Source organism: Anabas testudineus, chromosome 3 (assembly GCF_900324465.2).
Source record: "Anabas testudineus chromosome 3, fAnaTes1.2, whole genome shotgun sequence".
Classification (NCBI taxonomy): domain Eukaryota; kingdom Metazoa; phylum Chordata; class Actinopteri; order Anabantiformes; family Anabantidae; genus Anabas; species Anabas testudineus.
In genome coordinates, this window is record NC_046612.1 from 17,216,245 (window position 1) to 17,228,873 (window position 12,629).

Below are 12,629 nucleotides of genomic sequence, written 5' to 3' on the forward strand. Positions count from 1 at the left end.
TACAGTGTGTTTACACAGTGGCATCTCTGAGCTGGTATTAATAATAGAGCCACTTAGCATTCAGAGGCATTGGTCTCAGCTACGCTGTTTGTTTCACAGGTCATTAAATTTATGCCGCAGCCCTAATGTTCATTACAGCAGCAAGCTGGCCAGGGGTCTGTAACACTCGCTCACTGTCTTTAATCCCCCGCTGTATTCCAAAACACCAGCTTTCTTTTCATCCCTTACTCATTCCCTCTCTCTCACATCTCAGTCCATTTGCTTGACAACAATCTCTTCCTGGTTTAATTAATAGGATTTCAACTGTGAGTCCATGTTTCATGTCTTTCCATCACCCTTCTGACAATGTTTTTCAACCCTCACACACAGACAAAAAGCACAATTTCTAACGAATGCCTGAACAAATCCTGTATTAGTGTGGAACAAATGTTTGTGTTTTAGAAAAACTAAACTCTCCAGATTTGTAACATGCCCACCCGGAAGACTGAAGCTGCTGCAAAAAGGCTGTTGCTGTGGGGCCAATTTGTCAGTTTCAACTATCTCTGGCTTAATGACGGCTAATTCCACATCCACTGTGGAAAATCAAAGTTACCATGCCGAAAGGTAACTTAGGCTAGAGGTCAAAACGGTTTTACAAAGATTTTAGAGAAATAATAAAACAGGAAAATAACAGGGACTTGTAGATGCTAACACAAAATCACGAAGAAATAAATTAAAGACACTGGCAGAATGCTTTTTTCATCTTTACTCTGTCTTGTACCTCTACACTCCGCATTTCCATCTGAACACCTATTTTTTGCCTCTCATCAGGTGCTTCTGCAGAAAAAAAATCAGTCTTAATCATCACCTCAAAGACAAACACACTGCAACAGAGCAAAAGCTGATAAACACAGCTGTTCAGATGGCAGAGTTTTGAAGATGGATCAGGTGGGGGTTGTTTGGGGGTGTTTAACGTGCACACACACTGTAAAGGAAAACTCTGGATTCACATTGCAGCCACAAACAGCACAGACCAACCACCCACCAATCCCTTCATCATTTCTAAAGCGACTGATTTAGAAAACACACTGCAACACAGTCCTGCAGTAGAGAACACAAATAGTCTGTTTTATTTAATTAATCCTCTTGGAAATGTTGCACACTTTGGACAGCAACTAGCCAGTGGAAGAAAACTACAGCGTTAGACCATGTAGAAAAAAGAAACAGATTTACAGACACAGGACCAAGATATCTATAATAACTTCATATAGAGAATGATTACATAAATAAACTCAGATTCCCATCTGAGAACAATTAAGAAAATTCACATAGTGGAACATTTATTTGACATAATAATGCTACTGTTGTTATTTGTCCCATATATCAATATTAAGTTAAATTCAGGAAGTCTAGACTAAAGTGGGAATGTTTTAGCTTTTACTGATTATCAGCCTAGTTATCCATTCATCAGATAATAAGGAGAAAAATCCTTAAACTACAAGCAGCAAACTCATCACAGAGCAGAATCCTTTAGATCCTAGTACATCGAGTAGAGACTCACACATGATTCAAAGGCGTCGACGAGTTTCTAATGTCAGTAAAATTTTAAAATGCTGAAAGAAGTGCAGAACTTAGAAAACAGAAACATATAAACAGAATACAAACTTACAGACAGAAAGATATTTTATTATACCTAAATACAAAGGTTCTCTCTTTGGGAACTTGTTTTAACCCTCTGTATTTGCCTCTGTTGTCTCTTGTGCACAGTAAGCCTGAGTCTGAGTGTTTGCATTGAAGGATCAGAGGCTCTGCAAAACGTAGGGTCATGTGGCTCTTTAATTAAAGCTGACACTTCCGCTGAAGCCCGCCAGCTCCAGGGTCAAAGGTCACCACGCAACCATTGACAGGAGCAGGTAGCATGCAAGCTGAAAGGCAAGTCGCCCCAATCAGTCTCCCGTCCCCTCCTACACCACCTTAAGCTATCCTGCTCCCCCAGTAGTTTCTCCTTTCTTCCTCCCCTTGTTCTCCATTCTTCTTTTCACGAAAAAACGCCTGCCTCCATGCATTTATCCATTCACTGACATGCTAGAGAAAGAAATGAGACATGGAAGAAAAGGAGGAAGGGGATAGGGCTTTCAAACTGCAACACATCTGAAGGAAACGTGTACTTCAGAGGTCATTTAGTGTGATAAAAGAGTGAGGACGCTGCTATAAAGGCGCAAGGCCATCGTCATATGATGAAACACGTCACTGGGAAATAAAATACTACAGGAGGGAGAGGTGCACTTCTTTGGGTATCTGTCATATGAATGATTCAATCTGTTCACCACAACAAGGCACCCTGTTGACCTTTGTATGTCCGCTCTTTTAGAGCAGAGTGGAACTGGACCTTTGTGTGTTTTCTTGAAGTGAAGAAAAAAGGTTTTCAGGGACACTGGTCTTGATATAGAGAGAACAACTGTGCTGAAGAAAGCCATTTATCACACTCACGAGGAGGAAAAAAGGCTGGACCACAACCCTTGATGTATTTGGCCAAATACAAGTGAACCAAAACTTGTAAACAGAAGTCACATGGACATCAAGGTCTTGTTTACTGGTCAGAACGTCAAAGTGGTAGCAGCACGTCAACCCTGGAGGTCAGACACTGCATTCACCACTGCAACTTAATCTAGTTGAGTGTTTTCAGTCTTTACTTTGTGTTGTTTGGCTCTCTGACCATGAGAAACTGCTGGCTGCAGGCCCCTTCCTGCTCAGAAACCATCAAGCTTTGGTGTCGTTTCCTGCAGTTGATTGGGTTTACATGCTCTGTCCCAACAAGCTGCACTGCTGTTCTTTATGTGGTTTATTTGTTATGTACAAATACACACTGACAATGTATTCATCAGATGTAGTGTGTGTATAGCTAGAGGTCATGTTAATTTTAAACACCTGTCCCAAGTAAAAGCTAAAAGTTAAAACAAAGAAAAACACTGTCTATAAATGTCACCTTTCAGCAGTTAATACATTAGAAGTGCTGTGTATTTTGGTCAGAACAGAAAACCACTACTAACTGTCATATTAGGCACAATTTTGCTGAATACTTAATTTCATTAAAATATCAAGAAAATTCTATTCTATCGAGCTCTGAATCAGAGACTAACACAAAAACAGACAAAATCAAAGTTCATGACGACAAACACGTCAACATTTGTGTTCACACTGCAACCAAAATTAGCTGAAGATGAAATGCATTTCCATTTAGCCTGCAGCTAGGAGTCTCAGTGCCATAGATGGATGTGTGTTTCTCACACTTGTGAAGGAAATCAGGGGCTTCCATGTAAAACATGGAAAAAGGTGAGAAGACTAATATAGCTGTGTGTCCTGAACATGAACGTCACAGCATGCAGATAAAAAGTGACAACATAGTGACTCGTACATTAGTAAAAAACACAACAACAAAAAAAAAAAACATCCTTTTGTTTTCTCATGCACATTTTACATCCATTAATTTCCATGAGTTTGGATAAACAAGCAGAAGAAGAAAAGAGATAGTGCTCCGTATCAATCTTTAGTGACACCATCAAAGGGACAAGGCCATCGACATCTTAGACAGGGTCAACTGAGCCCTCACACCGTCTCAAAAACACACACACAAAGACATGCAAACCGACAGGAACGATTACCTTCCAGCCCCAGGCTCTGTCTGGTACTGTAACCACAATCTGTCCACACCATCAGGGACAAACACTGAGCTGACCTCAGTGCAGTGCCAACAGTTTGAGAGCAAACTTGAGAGCGGAAACACACCACCAGCTGAAACACAGCTGTCCCTTCCTACTATCTTCCTCGACTCCTTCATTATGTAGAGCACTCAGTTTTTGTCTTACATTATAGCCGAGATGTGAGATCTCACAGGAGACAATTCTGACAAAATGATTAAACACTTAAAATTATTTATCACCTTCGATAATTAATTGAGATGAGCAGAGCATGATGCTAAATATCCTACAAATAGAACAAGCAGAAAATATTATATAATATATAGGAGTATATACATATAAAAATCAAGGATCTTTGTGTGAAATACATTGTATATCTAGTGTGTTTAAAACAGTCTAAAAATTCTAACATAAATCAAGTGATTCTCTAATTATTCTTCCATCGAAAGAAACAATCAATGAATTTGAAAATCCTGACATCTAGAGAGGTCTCCAAATCAACACCAGACTAAATGACTAACCAGTGTTCTATTGGATCCATCACAAGTATCAGGAAAATGTCAAAGCAATTCTCAAAGTTTCTTGATTTGTAACTATGAAAAAGTTACAGAATATAGAAAGCAACAAAGAAAATGTGTGTATGAGGTAATTCCATAGTTTTGAGAGACTGTTTGAAGTCACGCCATATTCACATAAATCCCTCCAATGCAAAATGATGATTTTTTGACACACACACACACACACACACACACACACACACACACACACACACACACACACACACAGTTTTAACGAGTAAACACCAGACTAAACCACTTATTAAAATGGATTTTGTTGTGTTTTGTTTTTGCAGCGAGTCTACTGTTGCGGCCTGGGCCCGGGGAAAGATTTTGGCTGCGTCAGCCCTTTTCCAGGCCTGGCTGTGTTCGACGGAGCTGCTGGCTGTCGTGTGGCAGACCTCTGCCTCGCTGGCCAGTGACTGATGCACAGTCACAGAGGAGAGCTTTATTAAACGATGGCAAGGACCCATCACTCTTCCTCTGACATATTGGGGGCTCATCTTGGTGTGGGGGTTGTACACCAGGAGGAGTCAGGAAAACGCGAAACAGTTAGTCCATCTGTCCAACAAAGGTCTACAAGGATGTGCAGTGTGTGCTTGTTGGTTTCCAGTGTGTTGCAACTTCAAACCATGACTGTGTTTCATATTTCTGCTGCATAATTACAGAAACATGCCTGTGTGTTTGTGCATATGTGCCTGCATGTGTATATTTGCAGGGTGACTCATTTAGCAGTGAACGCTGTGAGTCGTCATACTGCAGAGAGCAAGGACACAATGACAAATCCATCACTTAACCCTCTCATTGACACACACACGCACGCACAGCTGCAGACCTGGACAGCTTGCAGGAACAAGCTGCCAGCACCCCCCACTTCGTCCCCCAGCCTTCATCACCAGGTGCAGGAGGCTCCATACGGTCCAAACCTCCCACAATCTGTAACCGGACAACCACCTGCAGCTGCGCCAACACCCATGGGTGCACCTAGCAGCACCAATTGCAACAACAACACACCTACAACGTAATACACACACAGAAGGAGTAACTATCACAATCCAGCCTCCATTAATAAACATTTTCTAATTCTTTTTAAATGTGTCACATTCAACATTCATAAAAATTATTATCTTAGTAATTCTGATATATTAGTATAATTAATGTGACACTGCACCGGACTAAAACATTTCATTTCAAAACTGTTTTAGGACAACTGAAGAAAGCTGCCCTGTAGCCTGATAAATAATTTTTATATTTTTACGATATGAAAGTGTTTATTCCTCACAGGTTGAAAGTACAAAGAAAAAAAGGATGTAATCAAAGCAGCTGCAGATTAATTTTCTGTTGACCAATCAATTTAGTCACCATTAATTTCAGTCACAATTAATGTTCCAGTTATTGTTCATGTTTTCTTAACACAAGAGCGAGACTGTGTAAATCTTTCTAAAACATCCCACTGGGCACTTATTATCCAAAAAGCCGCCGACAGTAAACAGAAACAAACCACAACAGGACTTCCCTCCCTTTTTCAAATTAAATTAGTCACAATTTTCATGGTAAAACTTCCATAGTAAAAGTACAGTTTAAAAAAAAGAAAGAAGTGTACCTTTTGTTCAGTACAAGGTTTGGACCACAGTGTGACATTTTACAGATACACAAAGTTTCACCAGATGATCTTTCTGCAGAGTGAATAAAAAGGAGGGCAAAGCGAACACGAAGCCTCTACTTTCTGGTGACGGACATTTGTCGGGGCCCATTGTCTCATCGGAGGAAACGCTGCCATGTGCTCACACTCTAACAGAGAAAATAGTGTGTGTCACCATGTGTGCGTGTGGTGGGCAGACAGCCAATACAAACTGACAAAGGCTGGCGCCGGCAAAGAGGTAACTTTGGGGTGATTAAGCTAAAAGCAAATGACACGAACGTTAGATCACAGCAACATGAACAGATGAAAACTACATGCAGTTAAAAAAGCCAGTATTCACCTTCACTTTTGCATTATGGAAATGTTGAGTTAGACTAAAGCTATGGAAAGAAGTGCAGACCTATACTGGGATAATGTTTTAAATAATGGATTATTCCTTTTGGCCTTAACAACCACCCCTACGCTGAGGTAAGAATCAGGATGGTTTTTCAAACCCACACACAGAACAAAAGAAAAAGCTGACGGTGTCAGATGAAAATATAACTGTGGATAAACAGTTCTGTAAATATGAGACCAGTTTAAGAAGAAGACAGCTTTACTTCTTCAGGGTTTCAGGTTATATTTATGCTTCTTTTTTGTGGTTGTTGTTGTTCATAATGAGGACCAGAGTGTGTATTCATCCACAACAAAGCTTTTAATAAACTGTTAATTAAATGAATTTCTTCAGTCTTCAAACTGCATTTTCCCAGAAGAAGATTTAACATGTGTAAGGGTCAGGGGTGACCCTTATTTTACAGCTGCAGGATGTTTAAAAACAAAAGGCCACTTCCTGAGAGAAAAAGAGAGATGATGGTGGGAGGTAACAGGTTACATGGGTAGAGGTTTGTGGATGCCCAAATATTACACACATACGTGGTTGTTGGATATATAATTGCCATTTATGTGCTAGTAGAGGAACCAGTTTGCCCCCATTCAGATACAAGACCATTGGGTGGATCCAACACTGCAACAACTTGGCTCAGTACAGCTCAGTTGGGCTCTGTGCAGGGAAGTCAGGTTCTTTATTGCCAAACTGGGAAAACCACTTTCTACTGACATTGCTAAATGTGTGTTTTAGCTTGAAGGAAGCTTGTGGAACGTGCCGCATACAGTTGTAGAGATAAAGATGAGGAGAGAAGGAAAAAGAAAAGGGGCAAACCTCGTCACTGTATCTCTGTACCAATTCCTTGCCCCCACCACCTTGCCTCTTTCTCTCTCTCTCTCTCTCTTTCTCACACACACAAAAACACACACAACTGACCTTTACAGTGAAAAATGAATACATGAATAAAACTTAAATCTGAAAATGACAAATCTGCATTTGGCCCTTTGGGTTTCCCCTGAGGTGAGCTTCAGAGAGTCAAATGAGGGCAGCCAGATTTAATCTGCTGCCTCTGGGACACGGACACACAAACACACACAGTTTTGTATGGTGGTGTGAGGACACTCATTGACATAATTCATTTCCTCGCCCACTACTGTTGTGAAGACCATGCCAATCTACTCCGTTTCAATTTGTCACGTGTGCTGCCTTCCCTACCCCTAAAAATGACGACCATTAAAGAGAAATAAATGTTGATGGCGTAAGAGAGAAGTAAAATAAAAAAATGCAGAGGAAAGAAAAACTAGGACTGGAGAGAAGAGTACAGGAGCAGGAAGAAGGAGAGGTTGGTGGCTTCCCAGTGGCTGAGGCAGAGGAGGGAGCAGCAACAGTTTGACCTTCGAGCAGGGAGTTAAGTTGCGGTCAAGTCCAGAATCACAAAACAGGTTAATCCCTACAGAGAAAGAGACAACGGAAGGTCTCTCTCTCTCCAGCCTGCTCATAATACTCCTCAGAATCAGTCAACACAGCTTATCGTAGTGAGTAAAACCATCTGGATTCTTCACATATCTGTGACCAGTCTGCAGTCGCTCCTCCTGTTCTGATATCTGAGCTGAGTGTGTGACAGCGTATGTTACAACTGATGATTATTTTCATAACTTCTTTGAACCGATTTATAATTTAGTTACCTATCACATGTTCCCAGATGTTATAATGATGTCTTTAAAACTGCTCCTACAGTATAGGTCGACAAAAAGACAACAGCCACATTGGAGAAGCTGAAGAAATTTAATATTTAGGAAGGAAAATAAGTGAATGATTAAGTTAAGAAAACTGCATAATGCTACACCGAACCATTTTTACTGATGCAATTATTGATTACAATGTGTAGTTATTAAAATATTATAAAAAAAATATTTATTAAATCAATAGACATGAGATTAAAAATAAAGAATGAAATTAGACATTTAAAGTTAATTAAAAAATTACTTGTTTTGTCTTTGCCGAGAATCTTGTTGCCTGGAGCAGAAAGAGTTAATGATGTGAATAAAACCCCAAAGTGTCCAGCTCCAAAAGACCTTCAGCCCCTGTTAAAGAGGTTTGACTGACAAGGTGCAGAAGCCCGTTCGTCTTTCCACACTGTGAGTTTGGGGAGGGGAGGTTTAGGTATTCGGTCTGTTAAGCATCTGTCATTGAATGGTGTGTGCTGTGTGTCTTTCATGGTACAGTGCTCTCACTCCAAGGAGGAGTAAACTGGACGAGTTTTATTCAAAATGTCTGGAACATTTGTATCAAGGCCGATATAACATATTTAAATCATCTTTTTAAATAACAGGATGATATGAACATCTGCACAACGACACATCGTTAAAATCCCATCACTAAACAAAAAAAAAAAATCGAAATTGTTCCTGGCTTTAACTGTGCTGAGGATTTGTTGTTTTGTGCATTTCAAATCGAAATACTGTTTATAAAAAAAGGAATGTTTTCTTACAGATGTGCTTCCAGTCATTGACGTTCATGTTTCAGTGACTGAATTTCGAGATGCCTTGTTACCATCACATATAAAAGCAATATGTGCCAGATTAGAGCACAGTTTTGTTTCGGGGTGAACTGATGATTTAATTACACTAATGAAACCTTGTGATGGTCACATAATTTATTACCTTACTGAATGGCATCCTGCTTTTTAACTGATCATTCACAATGTTATAATAAAAACCAGGTAATTTAAAGTAATTTAAATTCTCATAACCATCCTTGAATCTTTTGCTTCAGTACATCTCGTACGCTCAAGCAGCGCTTAGATTTCCAACATCTAGGGCAATTTTCCTTTCAACACTTTAGTTTTCTTCTTTCAGATACTCTAGTGAGATTAATTAACTGAGGCAACTTGTTGGTATAATTTCAGTGTGAACATATACTGTATTTAAGTAACCAAAAGGCTGTGTGAGTGAGAAAGCTCGGCCTTGTTCAAATCTACCTTCATCCCTAAAGAGACGAGTTCAGAACAAACTTTCTCAATTTAAGAGCTAAAAGTTTATACTGCTGGATGATATGATGAGAAAGCTAATCCACACTTTGGCCTAATGAGAGGGTGTCGGACAAAGCAGAGAAAAAAATGCTTTTAAAAGAAATGAAAAAGCTGCATCAACTGTTCCATAGAGGAACAGACAAATCTTTCCACTTGTCCACAATTTACAACCTGCTGCAGATAATTATAAAAATGGATTACGCTTTAAAAGCGCTGCAGCAGAATGTGATTTTTATACATAAGACCTTTAAAAGAGACATTTCAATGATGGCAATGGAAAATAATGTAAAGAGTGGAAGCAGTAATGGAAAGAAAGGTGGCATGTTGCTTATTTGTCTGAATTTTTCTTTCCACCTTGTATAAACCTGTACAAGCCACAAACAAGTATTTCCAGGGGACAAGAAAACATCAGAGAGCTGGTTGCCATTACATTTGAAATTTGGCTGATGAAAACACAATCAATTACTATAATTATCTGTGTGGATTTTGTCAAACAGCAGAGGAGATGCAAAGATAATATTGAAGTTATGACTTCCACTGTGCTTGCGATATAGTAAATACTGTTACCAGTAATTGTTACCAATTGTAGAGGGTGCAGAGTGGCTGATGGAGTCAAAAAACAGAAAAGCTTTTTAGAAAAGAACCTTTTTAGAACACACTTGATCAAAGTTGATTTCCTGTCTAAATGAAAAGCAACAAGGGAAAAGCCTTTTGATGGCATTTTGTTTCTGTCGCTGACATTTTTCAGATTGAGCTGCCCAGATTGGGACATAACGTTCCAAAATGTGAAAAAACGAGAAAAGTTGAATTAGGTTGAGCTTAAAAAACAAATGATTATTGGTTGGCATTTGCCTGTACACACTGATAACGAGCAGCCACAACAGCATTTATCAGGTGGCAGTCACAAACATTTCCTGAGTGATAGTGTTGCTTCCTGGCCAGCAGCAGCAGCAGCAGCAGACTGTTGAGGGGTTGGAGAAGCTTGGCCACCTAAGCGGCAGGCTGGTGAGCTGTTGATGACGTGAAGGGTCACTGCGGGGCTAAGTGAGACCTCACACTGGACAAGCAGGCCAGACCTCGGGCCACGATGGCATATGGGTGTGAAGAAGGTGAAGAAACTGAGGAGGGGTGGACGGGGTGCGGCCAAGCTGTCCACCCTGCCTCTCTCGAGACCCCCAGCTGTCACAACAGACACTTACCAGCCCTCACACTAAATACCCACTGGGGAGAGGGGGGTAGCATCCTTTCTTTTTGAAACAGAAGGATGAAATACAGGAAGGACTGAGGCATCAGCGAAGGTAATCTCTTCTTCCTGCTGCTATATAAAAAAAGCTGCTGCTGCTGGGATCTGCCCCCACCTCTTCCTTGCCACTGTCCTCTGCCGCCTCTGAAGCCAGGCTGTAAACCTGCTAATTATAGCTGCTAAAGGATGAAGGTATGACCTAAATAGTTATTTTAAGTCTGGAGCAGACTTGTGAGAACCACTGTGCAGCGAGAGCAGAGGACACACAGCAGGAGCGGGGAAGTTCTGGCCTTAACCGTCACTCAAAAAAACACAGCTGTAGCAGCTGCAGGCGAGCCAAGGTCAGACTGCAAAACTGTTCACAGATGACGGCAGTCCAGACTGAACTACTGGACTATATAACACAGGTGAATGTAGAAAAGAGCCTCTCACAGAAGACATTAAAGAATTATTAGAGACAATATTGTTTTGCAGCACTGATCTGAGAATACTTCTGCATATTTAGGACGTCAGTAATTTGTGTTTCATCTAATAATGATAACGATTAATAACAATGTTAAGGATATTAGCCAATTATTAGTTGGTCAATTTAATCGGCAAATATCCATACTAAATTTAAACACGTGCCTAATTGTGGTTATTTTTGTCAGAAGAAACATTTAACCTATAATGTACACTGTGCTCTATTTTTCTTGCCTGTAAGATAAATTTTACTACAACATATTAATAAGCAAAACAGTGCAAGAGGCAAAGTGTGTTTTTGAAGTACAACAGGTAGCTGGTACAAAGTGAATGCATTTAAAGTTAAAATTAAAGAATATACCAATTTGACATAATACTTTGTAGGTAGGTGTAAAAATACTGGATACTTGCTTTCAAATCCAAAAATCATATCTCTGGGAAACAGTCTTCCAGACAGTTCATCTGCGCAAACACCTCTCACTTTAACAACACTCCCATCTGCCTCTGTTTGTCGAACGCATGCTGCTTACACCATTCCTCGTCCAAACACACTCTCCCTCCAGCATTCTCTCCACACCTGAGAGCTTATTGACATGGTGTCCTGGTACCACGCGTATCACTTAACCCCGTGTCAAAACACAGGTGTAACATAAGCCTGGGGAGCAGGCGAAGGTCCTGAGCTTATAAAGAAATGTGCGAGCTGGGAATAGCACCCTGCATGTAGGAGAGGCCCCTCACTGAGAGCATGTAGCAGAGTACAGAGTTACTGCAGAGAGGAGAGCTGGAAAACAGCCAGACTCCAATAGAAGGGAAGGCACACCTTCACCTCAGGGATCCACAACACAATGAGACAGAAATGTGATTCAGTGGTTATGAAAAACAGAAGGAGAGTAGTTTAGAAAAATGGTTTGTGTTCCTACCATGGCGTCCCGTATATCCGGAATCCTTTTATGGTGACGTCCGAGTCCTGCAGGTACACACAGTTTGTGAGGAGGGACTGGACATTGTCAAAGTCCTCTGGTTTGAGTTTGGAGACTGAGGGGAATCGGTAGTAATCCTGCTTGACCAGCTCAGCCATAAAATCCTTATCAAAGGTCAGCTCGTGGTTTCCAGCAATCACCACTTTAAATTCGTATGGGAGCCCACCTAAAGAGACAAGAGGAACCAGGGTGATGAGCTGAAGTCCAGTATTTTGTTAAAACCTTCGACCTCACCTGAAACAGACCATTTGCTGAACAGTTGCTTTACCAATAAATGTCTGATAGTGCATAAGTGGACTGAAGACATAAAGTGAGCTGAATATGTAATGGTTACATGTTATTTAACTAGTATGTACAGAAATGTACAGACCTGGATAATGACATAATAATCAATACATGAAGATGATGGTATTTGAGCTATAAGAATAGGACATTTATACTATTATTGCTATATGTACTCGTGCAAAACACTGAGAAAAATCTCTAATTGCAGCCTTACAGTTTGAAGCAGTTACAGGAACGTAGCACAAATGTTTGACCACGACATAAATGCTGCCTGACAGAAATATTTCTGTACAGACTACAAAAAATTTTTTAACTAAAATATATTTAGATTTTATTAAACTACAGATGTAACTAATCATTGCAGAGCAAACTGTGTCAGTAGTGTGTA

General features: G+C 40.3%; 1 protein-coding gene across 2 annotated transcripts in view; it reads right to left on the reverse strand.

The window, feature by feature from the left end:
* Window positions 1-12,629, reverse strand: part of mpped2a (metallophosphoesterase domain containing 2a) — a 49,040-nt gene that overhangs the window by 13,975 nt on the left and 22,436 nt on the right. For both annotated transcript variants that reach the window (XM_026378856.1, XM_026378857.1), the window contains exon 4: window positions 11,897-12,122. In XM_026378856.1, coding sequence (XP_026234641.1) covers window positions 11,897-12,122 — 226 coding nt within the window. The remainder of the gene's footprint in view (window positions 1-11,896; window positions 12,123-12,629) is intronic.